At 43.4% G+C, this 22,197-nt stretch overlaps 1 protein-coding gene and 1 pseudogene across 1 annotated transcript in view; both read left to right on the forward strand.

Moving 5' to 3' along the window:
- FLT1 (fms related receptor tyrosine kinase 1) overlaps window positions 1-22,197 on the forward strand; it is a 451,054-nt gene that overhangs the window by 168,668 nt on the left and 260,189 nt on the right. The window contains exon 12 of the mRNA XM_086935163.1: window positions 14,054-14,162. Within this exon, the coding sequence (XP_086791289.1) occupies window positions 14,054-14,162 (109 nt within the window). The remainder of the gene's footprint in view (window positions 1-14,053; window positions 14,163-22,197) is intronic.
- LOC147698553 (small nucleolar RNA U3) lies at window positions 3,782-3,872 on the forward strand (annotated as a pseudogene).

Below are 22,197 nucleotides of genomic sequence, written 5' to 3' on the forward strand. Positions count from 1 at the left end.
AAGGACAAAATGTGATAGCAAGTTTGTTCTAGCTTACTTAATTGGTCACAAACAGTTGGCATTCTAAAACACCTCATAGGGTCAAGACGCCTGCTGCAAAGATCTTTGTGTGCCCAGCAATTTTAAGGGGATTTTAATAACGGTAAGATAAATCTGTTGGTTAATGCAGCTCCGGGAGAGTTTAGTGCTTTTTCCAGTCGCTTATTTGACTCCTGAAGTTGCATAAAGGATTAATGCCTGCTGCAAAGCACAATGTGTAACATGCAGAACACAAATTTGTATTTTATCTAGATAGGTAAGTGGGGTACCGCTTTTGACACACATTTTTGTGTCATTTCCAGTTTTTAAGTTGCAGTCCTTCTAATGTAGCACAGTGTGCTATGAACCGACATCAAGGAGCTGCATGCAAACTACAAATAATTGGTTTGGGTCCTTATTGTTTTTGTCTCAAGCTTTTGTTCTTTGAAGATTGCAAAGAAGGGTTGCTTTGTTTAGTAATAAAGTCTTGTTAGTACAGACCACCCTAAACATTGCGTTGCATTTTTTGTCCTAACTTTGTGTTTCTCCTGCCCATGCCCTTTTAACGTATTAGACCCTCCAGGATATTGCAACATAGACCAGGAAATTTTGCAGCACAATATCTGAAAATGATCAGCACAATATTGAGCTTTTATTAGCATTTTTGCACCACCTTATTTATTTACCTCAATAATGGTGGGATTCCAGTTAGATTGTAAATTGTTATGCGGATGGTTGAGGTGATACACTGCTACCGGAACTGACAGGTTGATGTTACCGGTTTTGTTTCCCATAAACAACATGGATGTCTCTATTATACTTACTAGATGATAGAAGGACCAGTTAGCTGTGCAACAACTAGGATGGTGATTTGTAGGTAGAATATAACTCTTATAGCGCTTTAGTAATGGTTGTAACTTCTACTTGGTTGGTGACGGATTACCCACAGATCTGCAGTGGCTCTTCCAAGGTGCATTGAGGGTTTGTTTGATAACCAGATGGTTTGTAGCATCGGGTGCTCCCTCATCTGCTAAAATACGCCTGTGCAAGGTGTTAGCTATTATTGGTGTGGATGGGATGGTTTGCAAGGCAGCTAGTGGTGGTGTCTGTATGGTTGCTGTGTGAAGATTCTGTTGCTTATGCATGGTGCTTATTCCTGGTTTTCTTACTAGGCCTTCACCAAGTTGTCGTTGCTACTTGGTGGCCTGCCTGATGTGAGCTAATCGATGCACTCACGTTTAGTGGTACATGTCTCTTAAAATAGTGGTCTTTAGGTTTCATCAACCCTGATTAGAAGATATGACAAGCGTCTTCTCTTTTTTTTTTTTCTTCGTTGGAGTGGTCTTCATGTTCGCCACTGTGGACTAGGGCATCACTCCCTTTTCTTCCTGGTACTTGGGTGGGATACTTAAATAGGCCAACTCGGCCTTAATATGGTTGAATGTCTTCGCTGTAGTGGATGGAGCACACTGTGAGCTAGTGCCCCTCCTCTCCCCCCTATATGGATGACAACTGTCTGATGTGATCTCATGCCATGTGCCTTCCTTCATCAGGGAGACAGTGAGTTGGAGCTATGCAGCAGCGAGCAGTGCTTAGAGAGGCAGGCAGGTCTCTGCAGCAGTGAGGAATTGCTTCTAGGAGCTTGGTTATGAGGTGTGGTGTGTAAGACCTCTTCTCTAGCACTTCACCTTCAATGACTTATTTGTCATAAAGATTCTCTGCGTGCCAGTGAACACCTTACTGGAGGCACTGAAAACAGGCACTTTGTGTGGCTAACTCTATAAATGCTTTACATTTTCCCAGTTAATTGCTGGGGCCCTAAAACACAGAAAATACCTATACAGGCACTGTATGCCAGCGGATCCAGAGGCTGGGGGCACTGTGTGTCTTGACACAGCAGCTTTTGGTCTGAAATGTGGTTTTAGGTTTCGACCTGGCCGTAGCACTGCGAAGCAGGGCTACGCCCAGGCGAAACGTTTGTTTACAATATGGGGGACTTGAATCCGCCCCTTCTTCCATTGGCTAGCTCCATAAATGGAGGCTAGCCATTGGAAGAGAGTGGCTGTCAATCACGCTTTCCCCGTGAAAACGCAATTCGGGGGTGTGTCTGTGTCTTTTTTTAAGTACCGCCCTCTCCTCTTCCCATTGGCTGGAATTTTACCTTCCAGCCAATGGGAAGGGGAGAGCGCGAAAAACACGCCCCGAATCTGCCGGCCGGGACACCCCGGTGACGTCATTCCCCGGGCCGCGCTGTGATTGGCTGCCGGCCCGGGACCTGACTTGTTTTTGTTAGTGACGGGTTTTAGGGTCATCCTTTGTATTTTTGTTTTTGCTTTGTTTGTGTCAGCCCCCCTACATTGTGGTGTCGGAATTTCAGAGCTAGTGTTATACCTGTATTTTCCCTTGCGTTTTGTGCTATTCATACTTGTTTTTCTGTTATATTTCAGTATGCCTCTTGGTAATGTAGTGGGGTCCGTACTGTTAGCATTATATTTTGTGCAGCGTATTCTTTCTCTGCTAATCTTAAAAGTGTTTGTCCTCACAGAGATGGCTGCATTTCCACCACTGTCCGCTGAAATCTCACTTCCTGTGCGCTTCCAGTCTACTGCCCGCCCAAATGCGCGTCACTTCTGCTCTGCCATCTTGTCCCTGTTGCAGAAGGGATTGCTGGAAAAGTTTGTGCTATGGGAGGTAGCGGGAAGCAAAGCGGGCTTGAGAGGCGCCAGCTGAGGAGGCACACAGGGGAGCGACACCGTAGTAGGTGGCGTCCCGGTTGGCAAGGGGCGGAGATAAGAGAGGGTAGGGTTTTGAAGCACTGTCGGGATAAGGGGAGCCCCCCCAGGAAGAGGGGGGCAACCATAACGTTGTTGAAAGAGGAGCCATAGGGGAAAAGAGCGCAAGGGCTCCGAGGCTGTCAAGGTACGGAAAGTGGAGCTGCACGGACACCGTAGGGGTGAAAGGAAGGACCTCTAGAGACAGGGAGGAGCCACAGCAGAAATCAGTGCTCCTGTGAATAATTTTAGGGGAGCGCCGATGACGGGAGGGTAGGAAGAGGGAGGCGCCGCAGCTAACTCAGATAGACGGGGCACCTGAATGGTGTTTGTGTGTCAGAGTCAGCCAAGAGCGCTGCAGAGGCACCCCCAGTGCGTTGGTAGTAGAGCACAGGGTTCCTCGCCGATTAGGATAAGGGAATCATCCCTACCGAGGGAGATAACAGCGGACACGCCCAATCGAATTAGACGCCCCACAGTGATGAGGAACCATTCATTCATACATTCATTAAATAGTTAATGTCCTGTTAAAGATCATCTGCTACAGAGTGTGGTCACTTAGTTGGAAGATCTTCTATAGGTGCGACAGGCACCTCAAGGCAGAAAACGGTACTTAACTGTACACTAAACACTGCTGAGGGTTTTTTGCTGAAACAAGCCGACACAAGCCCGTTGTGCAGTTTGTGAAGCAAGTTATACTCAGCCGTGTAAAGTTAAGGATCCAGTCGTGTAGAAGATTTCCCCAATGGTACCAAAAAATCCCAGGCGACACCCGAGGGTGCTGTCAGTATTGGAAGACGCTTACAGTGGCCTATGGGCAGCATTAGATCACCGAAGGCACTTGTCATTCCATTATGTCTTTTATATTTAAAGTACAATTAAATACTTGCTCGGTATAAAGAGTGCCACTCGGGTGTAAACAGAACTCCGTGGCGCTACCTCAAGGGTTAGTAGGCTGAGGTAGTAGTTAAAAGCCTGATCTTCGTAAGCCATTCCGAGCGTGAGTTGACAGTGCTGCATTTCTGCAGCTACTGTTTGTTATCGAAGATCGTTCGTCTCTCGCTTACAGGAGAGCTGGAGGAAGGAGACACAAAGGATTATAAGTAGCCCGCAGTTGTGCACATTAAGGAAAAGCAAAGGCTCAAACACGACGTGTGATTTAGCGCACGCTGTCTTCCTTTTCTTACAGTGCACAGCTGCGGGGCTGATTGGGGTCCATTGAAATAGTATTTGTGTTAATTGCAACGCAAATACTAATTCAAAGGACCACAATCAGCCCGCAGCTGTGCACTGTAAGAATCTCGCGCTGCTCGCATTTTAAAAGCGGCGGCGCGAACGGTATCACGGGAGTGCGCGCTAATTACAGCACACTGCGTGCTTAAGGTGACCTCTGAGCTCGCGCGCGCAGCTTCTTGGGAACAGTGGCGGTAACTATTTTTGAGTTTTCGCCTTCTCTCTCCTCGTGTGTAGAAGATGCACTGAGGATGATGGATTGCTTGACTGAGTTGTATTTTTGATTTCTGTTGTGTTGCTGGCGGGGTCAGGAGCTGCCCGCTGATGGTGTGGGGATGGCCGAGAAAGCGACTACTTTATCCCATCACTCTCAGCGGTTTGCTCTTCCTGTCCCTTTTTCCCTGAGTGCTCGTGGTGGTGTTGTTTCGAATCTGGGGAGTCATGATGCAGAATGAACCGACAGCAGGTCTGTGATGTGTGTTTGGCACACTGGAGAGTAAACCCAAGTTTATTAGTTGTTTTATGCCATATTCCATCACTACGCCACCCACCATGCTGTGCCATGCTTCAGTTTCTAATGTATCGGGGATTTCCACGGAGACCGGAGCTGGTGCAGAACCCAGGTTGGCATGTCCAGCGGGGCTGCACATACCAACCGATCGTATGTTTCTCATGACCAGTACGAGACTGCTTGTGTTTTTGAAGGTGAGGGTGGGGCCTTCATTCTGCGAGGTGGTATGTAGTATTGGGGCAGTGCGCCTTGTTTCAAGCACAAACACCGCAGCAGTGTACACACTGTGCATGGAGTATGTACAACATTGAATGTGTGTTCATGCAGACTGTGGCTCTGGTCTCCATACAACGTAAATGGTGCTATTCTGTGCCTGCTATATGTTACAGGGTGCTACCACCCAAAGCAAAAGACATCCAGAAGAGCGGCGCAATTCCGATGTGACCAGGGCTTAATTTGTGCCGGTGCTAAGCACCAGCACTTATTAATCAGGGCCGGGTCTACCCTGCCACGGGCAACTCCTCAAATCAATGACTCGCTGCACGTGCAGTCAAAATTCTAAGTAAATATAATTGACTGTCTTACTGCTGTGTTTTTCAAACACTTACAGTCTCCCGAGAATGTTGCTGTGCTAAGAGTGTGAATAATACATCCTCCTTATCTATGCAAATTTGCTTTCGGTTCAGTGCTACGGGTGGCGGGCCACTGATTGGGCAGTATTTGATCCCGTGGGGGTAGGGGCTGCGGCGGCTGGCTGCGTAACTTTTTTTTCCAATTGAATTCCAAGCCCCGGCACATGTGCACCGCCACCGCATGAGTAACCAGTTGAGCGCGACTTCGAGGCGGGCACTGTTATTTTGAAGCAGCAGCAGATCTATTATAAAGGCATTGCCACCAGTAAAGTAAAACAGTCAGTAAAAAATTAAATGAACACTGCTTTTCCTTGAGCGCGGTGACGTTTTAAAAACAGACTTGGTATACAGCGATACCCGAGCAATCATTCCAATGGCGTCGGGTGGGGCATCGGGTGGAGGAACAGTCAGGTCAGGAGGCTGGAAGGGCAGGGCCTTGCCCTTAACCCCTTCCTGTCTAATAATGTTAGACTTGCTTGGCTTAAATGAAATGAATTGCTGTTTGGAAATGAAATGCTTTTTTCCGTGCATTTAATCTCTTCCCGAATCTGGATATTTCTGATCTACAGCATCAAGCCTCATGGCTCAGGTTGTTTGTGCACGTAGTGGTGATTCCTGCTGGGTGAACTTGTGCCAGAAGTTGGGGCAGGCTTATACCTTGCTCACTAATCATATTTCCTGCCGCCTGTCAGGTTCCAGACGTCCCAGGCCCTGGGTGCGCTGGCAGTGCTCTGCCTGTGCAGATTATTACAGTGCAGCCGCACTTTGGCTTCTCGTCGCCAGAGCCTCATCAAGCTGTGTGCTACAATTAAAGTCAGATGGTGCCCAGGTTGAGCGGGCTCTAGTCCTGCAGCTGTCCGTCTGTCTGTATGAAGCGGACCAGCGGCGGGAACAGATGATGTATATGGCAGGCCCGCGCCACAGATTGTACAGTACCAGGTCAAGCGCGGGGGCTCCAACGTATTAATGAACTGACATGCTCATTTTACACTGATGCCCTGCCTACTTTATTTCCCTTTTCTACACCATGTAGGGTGCATTTTAATGAAAGGCAAATGCCTAATTGGGAGGTTTTCTTTGCTGGAAGCCTTGAAGATTGATGGCCGATAATGCTACTGCGTGATGAATGCTGTGTCACACATGCTCCTAAGCAGTATTTATAATGTAGTATCATTCTGAGCAGATTTAGCTAAGCTTTGAATATGTAAATATATTTTTACAGAGAAATTAGTTGACTTTTCTGCAGCCTTCCACGATAGATCATGTCTTCAGCGCAGCATAAATCACCATGTTTAGTACAATGACGTTTATTTGCCCAGAACAGTATGTTTAGGAGCAATAAGCTAGAGAATCGGGCACACCCGATGCCCATAAATTTGTCAAACACTTTACAAAAAGCCATAGTTAAACTTGCATACATTGAAGTTCGGTTTATTTGTGGTCAGGCAAAATACCAGCAATAATCCATTTGAGCCACAACATTGTCGTGTTTCTTCCCTCTCCCTCGCCCCCACAAAACATTTTTACTTGAAAGTTGCAAGAAGCTTTTAGTTTACCCTATCCGTCCAACTATTGCTGAACAGTTTTCACTGAGAAGGATTTACAATGCCAATAGCTCTAACTTTTGCAAAGGCGAAACCGTTGCATTGTAAATGCTTGTTTAAAAATGCAGCCCGTTTTCCTTAAAGGAAAAGGGGCTGCATTTAAAAAAGATAAATGAACGTTTCTTGAAGTAGGTGGTAAACTGCGACTGTTTTACGACCACAATTGCGGTTCCAAAACAATCGTACCTTCCTAACAGCCAGTCAACAACCCAATTTTGCGAGTCGTTATAGGTTACCAACTCGCAAAGTAGGGTTTGTATATTGCACGGACTTATTTAGCGTTCACGTACAGACCGATTTCCCACTTGCTACTGCTAAAAAGGTCGTACATCTGGCCCTATATCTTTTATCTGTACGAAGGATAGAGGTAGACCTAGATATTTGTAACCCGAGTTGGTTTATACTCTAGAGAATGAAAATAGGCAGTTTTAGATTATGTGCTTTGTCCAGATTTACAAGATTTTAAGCCAATGTCGGAACTCAAACTTAGTTTCCCAGTTCCAATGTCTGCAGCTCTGTCTGTTAATGTACTGACCATGTCAGTAGATCTGTGGGTATGAGAGAAACTTATCAGGGTGGTGACACCAGAGAACCTACTATATCAGGGAAGAGACTTCTGATCTTTCCAGATATTAGACAACAAGGGCAACGGAGGATAAAGGTCTGACGAGTGGGTTAGGTCTGAGTTAGTAATAGTATGTAAAGATTTTCAGGATCTTTATTCAGATAGCAAGTCAGCTGTAAAGAGAAACTAAATGTGGCTTTGTCCTTCCTGAAAAATGTGAAGATGGAAAGTATGGAACTGTGTGCAAGCCAGGCTCAATTAAATATTAAATACATTTGAAATACTCTAAAGAATGAAGGCAAATATTACATATGATTAGTTGTTGCAACCATTTCAACCAATAGTTATCACCTAAGTGTTGGCTTCCTATGCCCAATAACCTTAAATTCTAGATTAATCTAGCAGAACATTTGTTACTAGTTACAGATGTTTTATGAAGTCACAATCGGAGCCAATGTATACTAAATTTCAATAACTATGATGAAAAAAACAACTTAAACAGCACCCCTTCATCTTTGTGTAGGGGTGCTCAAAAAAGGCAGGGGCTTTATTCCTTTGGTTTACGATTGTATGAGTATCCCTTAAAACAAAGTTGATTAAACGTTGGTTTAATAGAGACGAGTCATATGTGCATGCGTGTTACATACAAAAGATGGTGGCCAAAAGAACGCTTATTTAACCAGAGTCATCCAGTGAATGATGTCACTCTACATCTCAAAATCCTAATTGAGATCATTAAATAAACTTACCTTCTAGAATGCTTAATGTTGGTGATTGTTAGAGACACAGGAATGGGTAAAGGAAACAGTCTTTTTTTCTCTTCACTAGATATCCCCTTAATGCGGAACAGTAGAATTACTAATATAATTTTGACCCAATGATGCTAATCCAATTGTCTGCTTAAAATGTGGCAATTGTAATTTTAGCCATATTTTCAATTTTTCCTTTAATTGAAGCTTTTACTTGCTTGTGGGTTGCAGCATTCGACATTTGATGCACAATTGACTTACCATAATAGCCATTTAACAGAAGTATTAGGTGGGATGGCAGACTTTTCTGAAAAGATAGCCTAATAAAATATGCTGTGTCCTGACTAACAAAAAACATACAGGTCTATCTGAGGCTGTGACTGTCAAGGCAATCTCTGTGATCAAAGACCCTGAGCACACAGGGTGGGAAATTTTAGAGACAAAATGACATCCTATGCTTATCAATTGGAGGTTGGAAATTGTTGAACCCATGGTGATTCAAAAAACCGAAATTGCAACCCATTATCAGTACTTAATGAATAGGAGCATGGTCTGTCCACAAGGGATTCTATGAATGACTGCTTAATGAAAACTCCAATCATTGCACAGTAGTTAATGATCACTTGCCCACAACTGGTAGAAGCCAGCGGTAAAGATAAAGTGGGCGTTCCTAGCGCCGAGGGCCCTATTCTAGCCACAGCCTCTCTCTGTAGGGCTGTGGCTAGAATAGGGCCCTCGGTGCTCTCATGGTTGAGTCTTAGCAGCCAGTCCCACTCTAAAAACAGCTCTGGAGCCTTCAGGCCACCAGGGAGATGCCAGAGCGGCAAAATGGCCAATTAAACCCTTACTGTAGATGACTTTTCTGCTGCTCTGACCTGCGGTTAGCACCTGCCTTGGGCATGGATATATGGTTAGCCTTTCCTACCACAAATTGGCTTGACACCTCGATTGCCAAAATGATAGCTGCTTATTGTAAGGGCAGGGTGATATTGGCAGCCAGCGCGTGCCACAAAAAACAGACGCAGGGGCCATCAGGTCCTTTCAAACCCGGCTACTACACAAAATGCATTCTCTGTGGCTTTCATGTGATCATCATTCTATGGGTGTGACGTGTTCTGAGTGAAAGGTCTGAGAAGCAAATGAGGAGAAACGAGATGTCAATAACTTACAAAATGTCCATGTATTTAAGTGAGAAACTTCCCAATGCTGACCTCCACGAGCGCCAAGAAACTGTATAGTGTATGTTGCGCTTTATAAATGCCTTTCACATCACATCACAACATCACGTTGCTATAATTGTACTCAGGCAGCGTGACCTTCAGTGAACTGTCAGTGGGTGAGCGCCCTTGACTTTGTGTAGTCCCAGTGCACAGGAAGCTTGGGCTATTATTACCTTCTCAATGGGGCCTTGCAAGCCCACGGTGTCAGAGCAACATTTCCTTGCTAAATTCTCTGAAGGCGCATCACAGAGCCTGAGCAACATTGTGTAACACCACCTTGATTCTTAGTAACAGATTGTGGACTTCCAGTTTTTATGGTTCCGTTCCCACATTCTGACGCCTTTTATGTACCGTTTTTTGAGTTAAACAAAAAATTGTATTTTTTTGTGTCTGCCGCAGAGCACCTCTCATGATCCAACATGACTTTGAAGATGGGAAATATTATGACTAACCCCACCCACTTTCAAGCAGTGGCAACAGGAAGGGGGTTTCCTCAAGGCATGCCATACACGTCACATGATTATTTGTATTGCTCTTGCAAAGTACAATTGACTTCATTCCCCCAAGTGAACTTATTTATTCTAGATGAATGTGCAGGAAATTAATAGGATTTTTGGTGAAGGTGGGGCATTAAGGGCATTGCTTTTGTGAAAAGACCCCTCTAGCTCAATGGAATCTTTATAAAAAAGACTGTCCTGAATGCAGGATGCAGACGTGAGGCCAGTGATGGATATGGTGAAAAAAGAGTGCATCTTGCCAATTTTTTTGTTTATTGGTTTTATAGAGCACAACTACATCAAGGCACTGTTATTGATGTGTACATAGATCACAGAAGCAGATAACAATAGAGAGCCACAGTGAGATATTCAAAGTCATAAAGAATTCTTCACCATCAGAAACTCTTACATTCATTAAGAAGAGGCTGAAAGGATGAGTTTTAAAGAGTTTTCTGAGTGAGAGATAAGTGAGTTGAACTCTTAGGTGAACTGGTAGTGAGTGCCAGGGATGTACTGCTGCTAGAAATGCAAGAGACGAGTGGTTCTAAGTCACTACAATTTATGACTGAGTAGGTAAAGGCTCTTTGAACCCTGTGTCAAACTGTTGGGCTATCCAGTGCTCTTAGTCCTTATTTGCTGTACTTTTCCATAGGCCACTTATGGTTATGATCTGTACGTTTCACACAATCTCATCTTTAATTTTTCCCTTTTAAAGCAGTGTGTGGTAGATACGTGTGTCGTGAGCAGCGTGGGTTCCAAACGTATTCCACACTCCCCCTTTCCCCATCTATGTTCATCCATTTTGGCTTCCGCCAGAGTAAGTTGAGTGGATAATCTAAATGTAGGATGCACACTGTGATTGACAGCATATAGAAAGAATCCAAGATAATATAAGTATAATGCCTGAACTGCTGCCCAAAGGTTAGGTCATGCAACCAGCAAAACAATCAACAACTCAAAGCATTCGAAACAGAAAAAAGGATGCAGATTGTCATTGAGGGGCATATTTACAAGCCCCTATTGCCACAGAAGCGTCACTTTTTTTGACAATCCAGAGGCACAGTGCCATTTTCAATATATACAAGGTGGGGCTATATCAAGGGCATATTTACAAGCCCCTATTGCCACAGAAGCGTCACTTTTTTTGACAATCCAGAGGCGTAGTGCCATTTTCAATATATACAAGGTGGGGCTATATCGAGGGCATATTTACAAGCCCCTATTGCCACAGAAGCGTCACTTTTTTTGACAATCCAGAGGCTTAGTGCCATTTTCAATATATACAAGCGCTGTGGGGGAAAGCTGCCACCACAGGGGAGGACCTGACACACGATCCCGGTGCCGTGAGGGGAACGGCGGAAAACTTACTTTTGCCAGCAACCCGACCGCCGCGAGGGCAAGGGACTACATCCCCCAGGTGCCCCGGCGGTCGGGTGACGTCAGTGGAGCGCCCGGAGGCGCGGGACAAAGGCGGGAGAGCCGAGCGCTGTTGTGAGCGCTGTGGGGGAAAGCTGCCACCACAGGGGAGGACCTGACACACGATCCCGGTGCCGTGAGGGGAACGGCGGAAAACTTACTTTTGCCAGCAACCCGACCGCCGTGAGGGCAAGGGACTACATCCCCCAGGTGCCCCGGCGGTCGGGTGACGTCAGTGGAGCGCCCGGAGGCGCGGGACAAAGGCGGGACCATCTAAGGCCATCATAGGCCAGAGGAGGCCGGGACGGGCCACCCCCCCCTGGCCGTGCATTTAAAATAGGTAAGACATCTTGTCCTAAATCATCCCCAGTCCCTGCAGGTGCCTGCTGCTATTTATGCCATGCCTTCTAAGGGGGCCCGGAAATTCCTACTGGGACTAGGGACCGGGCTAAGGGGACGATGGTTCACTACCTATTTAAGACAACACCGTCTTCTGTCCAACAACCCGTAAGAATAGCAAGAGACCGATTGTCCACCGACTGTTCCTATAGTGACATCACCCCCCCTCAATCTGCCGTCGCATCACCAAACTTATCATTCCTGGAGGAACTTAACAGTTTATGCCAATCCAATTATGCGGCCGTTAAGACGACATCAGAGCACATCAATGCCTCCTTTTGTCCTATAGCCATCACAAGCCCCCTTCCCAGTTCATTATCCCCACCCTATGGAAACCGCTTGGGTCCTTCCCTCTGCCCACCTGAAACAGGCAACACGAACCCTATAACGTTTTTCCAGGACCTCTCTGGCGAAAGAAATCGATCAGCGGATAAACATATAGGCACCCATGTTAAGGAGAATAAACTGCTTGCACCCTCAATTACACCAACACTCTTGGCCCAGATACAAACTATGATTAACGCCGCAATACACCCTTTAATAGAAAGATTGAACGATCTTGGGGATAGGATCACGGCAATAGAGGAAATGACCAAGAAAACCTCGCTATCCCTAAAAAACTTGGCAGACTTCAATCTATTACAGCCTTCACGCGATACTGTAAAGCCTATAACAACTCCACGTAGTAGTGCCCTCCAACTCCAACGGGCAACCCCAGGTATGCCAACTCAATCCAGCGTGAAAGTTCCCAATAAAATAAAAACAATACCCAGCTGTTCCTTTACAACAGGGCTGAACAATGTAACAATACCACCTAAAGGGCCACTCCCCAAGATAAGGAACATGCAAAGGAAAACAAATCACATCCACTTACCACCCGAGGCTGCCCCGTTCATGGGTGTCCTGTCTGGGGTGCCGGAACTTGCAAAGGGAAAATCTGAAAGTGAACAGGAGCTGAGAAATAAGGCAGTATTTTGGCTTACAAAGAATAGACCACTACCCCCTTACATTGATGGTAGAATACAATGTGTTAGAAGGGTGGGATGGTTAGGTCCGCTTCGAAAATAGAGAGCCGGTGATCTGGTGCTGATAAAGTTCATTAATAGCAATGTTGTCCCTTACCTCCAGTCTTGGAAACCACAGATTGGAGATGGACCTATACACACCTGGGGTCTATCTGATTTTTATCCTAGAGATTCACTTCACCCCTATACAAGATCATCGAAGAGACTAACTTTTGGCTGGGCCAAAACAGCTCCGGGGTGAGGGGCTTTTAACATTCAGACCGTGACTGGACATATTATTGATTTGCTACCCGACTTTTCTTAAAAGTTTTTATGTCACAATGTTATCTACCGTGATATGATTTGAAATGTAAATGTGTATATATTTTTTGCAATGTGCTTTTATGATTTTATACCTAAAAATCGAATAAAGCTAAAGTTACTTACTTACTTACTTAATATATACAAGGTGGGGCTAAACCACTTAGCGTGACTTAACGACACCTTATAAATATACCCCTTTCCACTACAGTCCTTTGTATCTAAGGGGCGTGCAATGGGTGTTGCTGTGGGCGTTCCACCACAAAACCCATTGCTTTTTGAGCCTGCCCCATATTTGCAAGGAGCTGTAAAGCACCAAAAACTAACGCCATGGAAGAGCAAGCGTTTGAATGGCACACCAGGAGAAATGCTTTTATATCCCCCATTATTGCCTTTTCTATGTGTGCTGTATTCTGCAGCACACATAGAAAGAACAAAAAGCCATTCATGATTATGTGCAGGAAGGTGTCCCTTACTGCATATAAACAATCATTAAATAATGATGATTTGCTACTTCTATTTGTGCTGCAGAATGCATGTAGAAGTAACAAATAGCTATTATGGATTGTTTATGTGCAGGAAGGGGCACCTTCCTCCATGTAAACAATAATTCCCTGCAAATATTCACTGTGGTACAAGGGTGCCTGAGTTGGCCCTAGGCAGCTAATTTTAGCACCAGCGTTAGGGAAAACACAGGGGTGTGCTGTATTGTAGTAAATATGGCGCACCTCTGCATTTATTAGACTGGGAACTCTCAAAGCACGAAAGGATGAGGGAAGGTGTTGCATATGGGCCTCAGGGAATTACATACCAGTTTTGTAGGATTTCTAGTATTAGATTCATTGGGTACCAACCAGGTACCAAATCAATGTGAGTTACCTTCCAGTGATAGGGAAGGGAGTATCTCCGCAGAGGACTTGCTAGAGCAAAGACTCTTAAGCATTTAATTACTGGATGTTTTCGATGCAGGTCTGAGGTTCTTGAAATCAATAGCTTTCAAAGTATGAACAAAAATATACAAACTTACCTCAATTTTTAAAGAGGTCTTTTCAAAATATTTGTGTGAGAAATCAGCTACTTGGTTAAATGCTAACTTCATGATTTCTTTCTCAGACTGCTAGTACTCTGGTTGTGGCTGAATCAAAATCTTCTGGGGTCTACAGCTGCGTGGCAACCAACAAAGTAGGAAAGGACCGTCGGAGTATTAACTTTTATGTGACAGGTAAGGGGCAAGTCTTCATTAAACACATGTATCAGAGAAACATGTCAGGATTATGTACAGATTTGAATATTCTGTCTTGTTCTAAATGTTGCATCACACAAGTGAATTACTAAGGTTACCATTTGTGCCTATTAATTCCTTCACTCAGAATACTACTCTCAGTGGTTATTTCTATGTCCCTGATCATAAGTGGGCCGAATGTGGGAGAGGGATTGACCTCACCTGGTAGAATGCGTATATCATAGGGTTTTCCTCATGGAAATTGAGAATTGAATGCTTATGTTAATGCTTTCTGTCCCACAATCTGCATGTGTTTGAAAGTACTACATGTTTTGATCTAGAACATTTCAGTAGGCTTAATATGCAAAATTTACCAGGGAAAACATTTGGTGGTGTGGTAATAACTGCAAATTTGAATATTATGGGAGAACAGTGTGCATTCATCCTACCCACACGACCTGTTGTGTCCCAGATAGTGCTGAGTTTTGTGCAGTACATGCACGCATCTCTATCTGAGCAATATTCTGTCACAAACCTGAAAGTGGGGTAGCTCTTATCAGCTAGTTCTATTTATGGGATTTCTGATACAGGGGTGTCGAATTCTTGTCTCCTATACTGGATCCATCCACTGTAATTTCAAGTAAACTGTCATCATACTAATTTCTGGTGCGACTTTTTCATTGATTTTCATCATCACTATGTTGGTTGTGACCAATCTATATCTCTACCTTACACCTACCACTCATAGTAGTTAACCTCCTAAAGTAAATAAAGATTACAGCTTTAGTACACATGGCCAAACATTTCTTCTGTTATCTGAACAAACCAGGTCCTCCCTCCCTTCCTATTTGCAGTCTCACAGACAGCAGTGCAGACAATGCTAGAAAGAGTGGGCTTTGTGTCAGCCCTTGCTCATGACTAGATGTTTTTCTTTTATTTCTGATTGTCCTGCTCTTCATTGGATCGCTTCCCTGCCTCTTCTTGTATGTGTCTCACCTTTGGAGGATTTCTTCTTTAATCTGGCTTTGTATCCCTCTACTGCTACAGTCATAGAACTATTTTTCTTTTTTTAGTAGTCTTTTACTTGTTATTTTTTAGCAGTCAATGTGTGTGTCACTTTCCGTTAGTGTGTTCCACACAAACCCTGAAGTGGACTCACTCTCTCTACGCTTCCTCATCTATTTCCCCTTCCTTCATCTCTCTCTCCTCCTTCATCTCTCTCTCCACTACCCAGGCTTTCTCTCCACCTCCCAGCCATCTCTAACTGCCTCTCTCTCTGCCCCTCTCCTACTCCATGCTGGCCACCCCTATTGGCATTGCCCATTCCAGATGTTTTTAAAATGCGTTGGCAATGACAGTAGCAGTAACCATGACACAAAGTGGCTCTATACACTGCAACAGCCATCTTGTAAGTATAAAAAATGATGATTTTATACTTTCAAGATGGCCACGGCGTTGCATGATACTACATGACATAATAAGACAGCGATCTTAAAAGTTTAGGAAATAATGTGCTATATTTTAAAGATAGGAGACGCATTGCTTCACATCACTTTACGCAACGTAACATAGAGGCCTTCTTGAAAGTATAGAAAATACAATTTTATATACTTTCAAGATAGCTTTACTTTAATGATGGCTGTAGGACTGCATCACACTACATTGCATCATGCAACGTGGTGGCAATCTTGAAAGAATGACAAATAGGTTGTCAACATTGCTGTTCAACACTGCTGGCTTTGCCAATGCTGGTGAATTTTAAAAGTATCCACCATTGACAGAGCCCACAGAGGTGACCACAAAGCATTGGCAAAGCGAGACTGATTGTCTTTGTCAGTGCTTATTTTATTTTCCACCCTTTTCCAGCAGTTCCCGGTCACTCTCCTTTTATTTTATTTACCTTGTTTTCACTTACTTTTTACCTCTTTTTTTCACATAACTTCCACTTCTCATTGAGTCCTACGCCCTTTACGCTTCTTTCACATCTCCTCTTTCTTCTCTCCTTCCTCACTTCTCCTGCTCCCTCTCCCCTCATCTCTTCACCTTATCAGTTTCTGCAATGCTTTATCTTTTCTCTTAACTTCCCCTTCTCTTCATTAGTTCATACTTTCCCTCATCCTTTCCATTGTGCATCTAACATTCTGTTTGTTCCAAACCATCTTTTCTTACCTCACTTTTTGATCAATCCCCTCTCTTTCCATAAGTTTCTGTGCTCCTCCTGTTTTTCTCTTTCTTCGTCTCTTCATCAGTTTTTGCTCTCCTACATTTTTTCCTTTTTCAATCGTTCTTGCCTCATCATTTTCTACTCACACTGCTTTTCTTTACTTGCTTGTAATTAATAATGTGTTCACCTTCCTTTTCGTCACTTCCCTGACACTCTTTTCTTCAGTCCGTGTTCTTCCTTTTTTTCTTGTTCGCCTCCTCATTGTTAGTGCTACTTATACCCACCTTCTTCCCTTTTCTGCCTCTTCAAAATGTATCTTCCTTTTCCTTTCCTCACATCAGTTCATGCTATTCCTCCTTTGCATCTCTACTTTCCTTATCAGTTTCTGCTCTTTCTTAATTTCTTCTCTTCCCTACTTACAGGAGTGGCTTCTCCGCTAAGGCGGAGGAGCGCCGCCCCACTGCTCTGTGAGCAGTTCAAAAAGGAAAAATGAAATGATAATCATGCAGTTCTTATCATGGCGCAGCTGGGGTGGGGCTGCGGTCACAGGAGAAGTGGTGGGCACTCTCTTAAGTGTGCATGATGGTTTGACCAGCCCGTCGTGAGCCAGCAAAACAGTCATGAGCACTTTGAATGTTCTCCACCGGCTGCAATACACAGCCTGGGTGGAGAACATGCACAGCTTTCCAGTGAATGAATTAATGAATGAAAGTACGCATTTATAAAGCGCAATGTGCACTCCAAGGAGCATCTTGGCGCTAGCGGAAACATGGAAATCTGAGGTGAAGAACTTAGTGAGCACATGGGAGAGATAGCACAGTGTGATGTGGGGCAGCCAAGATCCAGGTTTTTAAGAGTTTTTGGAGTCCCTCTCTGAGCGCCGAACCACAGTGCTCAGACCAATTACGATGCTGCTGTCATGGTAACAGCAATGTTGTGATTGGCTAGGGGAGACTGGGAGCTTCCTGCGTCGGGAACTGAGAGGCAGCAGCCACCCGACCCGCCACCCCCATTAAGCTGCAGCCATTAGTGCCTACTTACCATTAGTTCTGTTTATGCAGATTTTTCTTTTCAGAAGTAATTTGGTTTTATTTCCAGCTGAAACAAGTCGGTCCTCCTTTTCCTTGTCAAAGGGCACCTTGCTTTGATACGTGTGGTCTTCAGTAACCATGTGTTATGTTTACTGTCTCTTTAAAAGAACACTGTGTACTCTACATCATAGATAGAATGATTACTTTCTAAGTACAGAGTCAGTTGCTGTGTCTTGCTGTTGATGGTTGTACCAATAAACCTGCTCTTCTAATTTATCCTGTATAAGAGCTTTTATCACTGGCAACGAGGGTCAAGGCTTGATTGGGGACAAGCATTTACAACCATCAACTCCCCTACAATTGGAATTTTGGTTTGGACTTGGTTTAGAGAAATTTGGATTGTGGATTCATCTTGGACTAACTACTGTACTTGGATACTGTATAGATACTGCGGATTATTTGGATTTATTGCAACACTCCTTATTTGGATTCCTGAACTTTTCATTTGATTTATGCTTTCTACTTCCTTTGGATTGACTATTTGCTTATTGTGAAAAATCTGGAATTTCACATAAAAAAAAAAATCGGTTAACTGTTTGCCTGCTACCTAGTACATATCTTAAGGATTACTTTGGGATGTTTGCTACTTGCACTAATATTTAAAAAAACAGGTAACTTTTATTGTATTTGTTCACCTGTTCAACAGTTACAGTTGCTTCTCGGCACATTGTTTTTCTTTGAAGTAAGCTCCGCGTGTGGCATCGCGTGTAGCTTGCACGCTCCTTCGGCACGTTCTCCGGCTCCTCCGGCATCTTTGTTCTAAGATCGGCTTCTTCCTGACTAAACGCGACGCAACGCTGGAAACAAAAGAACTTTGACCTATGACGCACAACGCACGCAATGTGCAGCGTCATTTCATCACAGCGGCCATTTTAGATCACCATAGTAACTCATCACGCCGATGCGCACCATAGCGCATTTTGGATTTGGCATTTTGGATTGCCATAGTAACTAGCAACACATTTTGGATTGCAATAATAACTGATCACGCCGATGTGCACGGCAGCGAATCGATGCATTCATAAATCATAAATCGAATACTTTTATCTTAAAATATACAACGTCGATGTGCACAAGAGGACATTGACTCTCCATGATATTGTATGAGAAGTGAGTTATATTCTCTTTATTCAAAGATAGACATTTCAGATTTTGATTCACGTTTTGTTATGTGTGTTATATATTTTGGTATTAACATACTTATTTTAGCAATATGGCTACTAGTTCAAGTATGTCACAACCCCCACCATTTCTTTCTGAGGAAGGGGAACCTATACTTCCTTGGAAGAGATGGCGAAACTTGTTTGACTCGTATTTGGTGGCAATTGGGGGGGAAAGGTTTCAGCCGCAAGGAAGCAAGCAATTTTATTGCATAATTTAGGGGTTGAAGGTAGACACACATATGATAGCATGGATACTATACCAGTGGGTGAAGCTGATGGTGAACCTTCAGATATTTTTGAAATGTCCATGTCTATGTTGGAAAATTATTTTGGTCCCAGAATTAACGTTGTCTTAGAACACCATACATTCTTCACTCGCATACAAGGTCCTGTTGAACGAGTAGGTACATATGTGGCTGCCCTAAAAACTCTTGCACGCACTTGTGATTTTGGAGAATTATCGGAATCACTTGTGAGAGATCAGCTCATAAGATGCACGAACAGTACAAGAGTCCAAGAAAAATTATTATCAAGGAACCCTACTCTAAAAGAGGCTATGGCTATTGTAGAAGGCATGGAGAATACTTCCACTTGGGTTAAAGAGATAAGAAAAAATAAAGAGGAAGCGAATCACACTTTGGATGACAATAAAAAGAAAAATCAGGATGTAGTATATAGACTGGAAGAAGATGATTTTTTGGAAAAATGTCCTGATGGTATTGCCAAAGTTTTGGTTAACTCAAGAAACAAACTGTCTCAAAAGAACTCATTAGCTCAGAAGAATTCTCAAGAAACTCGTCCCTCCTTTAGTAAAGAGACTTCCTTACCTAAGGAACGAGATTTTCGGCAATAATGTTCATATACTAATCATAGAATGCGTTGTTTCAGATGTGGTAGTTTTTCTCACACTTCAAATTTTCCAAATTGTTATGCAAGAGACAGCATCTGCAATAATTGTGGGGGTAAAGGACATCATGCTCGTGTTTGTAAGTCTAGCAAAAAGAAAGAGACTAGTGAAAATGTTTCTGACATTATACGCATTGTTGTTGTGTCAAATGTAAAAGAAATTGGAGAGAATGTTGATTCTGAACGAGTTACTATGCCATTCTGTGATATAGGGATTGACAAGTATGTATTTAAACTCATGGCGGATTCAGGATCTCCTTTCACTTCAATTGGAAACAAAATTTGGGATGAGGTTGTTGGTCTAGAAAATGTTCCACTTTTACCTCCAGACATTGCTCCTCTAAGCTATGGTCGGTCAAAAATAGATATTCTGGGGTATACAGTGGCTAAGATTTCTTTCAGGGGTAAAGAAATTACTGGCAAAGTTTATGTAGCTGTTAGAGGATATAATCTTCTTGGATGGAAAGATCAACATGACTTTGGAATAGTCCTAAATCCTTGTGCTAAAAATCCCCATGATCAAGTCATGCTTATGGAAGATTTGCTTTCTTGTGTTCTTCCAGATGGGGTTAGCAGTGTGTGTGATTCTGACAAAATATTTTCTGAATATCCTAAAGTGTTATTGGATACATTGGGATGTTTAAAAGGATTTGAACACAGGATTATCCTTAAGAAATCGGCAAAACCGTGTGTACATAAAGTTCGAAAAGTACCGAATATGATGATTGAGCCCATGAAACTGGAGATTGAGAAATTATTGAAATTAGGAGTAATAGAAGAGATTGAGTCTTCAGAATGGTTGAGTCCGGTGGTTTTGGCACCCAAGGATGGTGGCAAAGCTGTGAGAATGTGTGTGGACTTGCGTGGACTAAATGAATGTATTTGGGTTGATCGGCAGCCCCTGCCGAATATATCTGAATCAATCAGTATCTTGAAAGGAGCAAACATTTTTAGTGTTCTAGACCTCTCTTCAGCGTACCATCAGATTGTTTTACATCAGGAGTCTAGACACTTATCATCCTTTGTTACACCCCTTGGTGCTTATCAGTTCTTAAGAATGCCCTTTGGGTTGGCCTCGGCAGCTGCTTGCTTTCAAAGGGTGATGAAAATGGCTCTTGGAGATCTACGGAATGTGATGTTTTTCCAGGATGATATTTTGATTCATGGTGTGGATGTAAGGGAGCATGATGCAGTGTTAAGATTGGTGTTGTACAGATTAAGAGATAGGGGACTCACAGTTAAGAAAGAGAAATGTAGAATTGGTTTGGACTCAGTCACTTATCTTGGACATGTAATTTCAGGGAATGGGATACAACCGAAGTTAGAATTGGCTGAGAGTATTGTTAAGGCACCGGCTCCAGAAGATAAAGACCAGGCTAAATCTTTTTTAGGCATGGCGGAATTTTATTCCAAGTTTGTCAAAGGTTTTGCGAGCATTGTTGAGCCTATAAGATCTCTTTTGAAAAAGTGTGTACGGTTCTCTTGGTCTAGTGATTGTGAAGAAGCGTTCCGGTCAATAAAGACTGAGATTGGTAAAATGCCCTCTTTGGGCCATTTTGATTCTAAACTAAAAACTATTGTCATAACCGATGCCAGCCCCAAAGGTCTTGGCGCAGTACTTTCTCAGATTGTGAATGGGGAGGAAGTTGTAGTGGCCTTTGCTTCAAGAGCTTTGAAGGATGCAGAAATGAATTACTCTTGCATTGAGAAGGAAGCGTTGGCAGTATTTTGGTCGATACATCATTTCAAATACTTTTTGTGGGGAATTCCGTTTGTTGTTAGGTCTGACCATCACCCTCTTCTTCAAATATTTTCTTGCCATCAGAATGATCATATGACACCTAGATTGAAAAGATGGAGTGAGGGACTACAAGAGTTTAATTTTATTGTGCAATACATTTCTGGCCAAAATAACAAGCCTGCGGACTGTTTATCTAGGTTGCCGATTGAAAGAGATGGTTTTTCAGGTAGCATGGAGTGTGTATATTGGGTAGTGGAATCTTCTTTATAAAAGGATGAATGGTTGAGTTGTGTTGTGATTGATGTCGTTTTTCAGTCTTTGAGGGATGTCATCAGAAATGGTTGGCCTAGGTATGATCAACTTGACAATGAGTCATATTGGACGGTGAGAAATGATTTGACGTTTTGGCAGGATAACTTATTGAGAGGGGACAGACTTGTACCATCAGGTGATTTGAGAGAGAAAGTTGTTAACTTGGCTCACGAGGGTCATCTGGGGTGGAACCTCACCAAGGCTCGCATCAGAGAGAGATACTGGTGGCCTGGTATGGATCGGATGGTGGAAGCTGTTGTAAAGGATTGTCATTTGTGTGCAGCTAATGACAAATCACACACCAATAGCCAGTCTCCTCTTTCTCCAGTAGAAGTTCCTGTTACAGTTTGGACTAAAGTGGGGTTGGATATTGCGGGTCCTTTTGAGCTCATGCCCTCACATGAGAGGTTTGTGGTATTGTTGGTGGATTACACTTCGAAGTGGGTGATTTCAAAATAAATGGCTGGGGTAAATTCTAGAACCATAATTGAGTTCCTTAAGGATGTGTTTGTGTCAGAAGGGGTGCCTAAGTATGTGCTCACTGATAATGGGGTACAATTTACCTCCAATGAGATTAATGTTTTTCTTAAAGATCTTGGAATTATTCACCAGAGGACAGCACTTTATTCGCCTCAAGCGAATGGACTTACTGAGCGAA

The sequence above is a fragment of the Lissotriton vulgaris genome, chromosome 8 (genome assembly GCF_964263255.1).
Source record: "Lissotriton vulgaris chromosome 8, aLisVul1.2, whole genome shotgun sequence".
NCBI lineage: Eukaryota > Metazoa > Chordata > Amphibia > Caudata > Salamandridae > Lissotriton > Lissotriton vulgaris.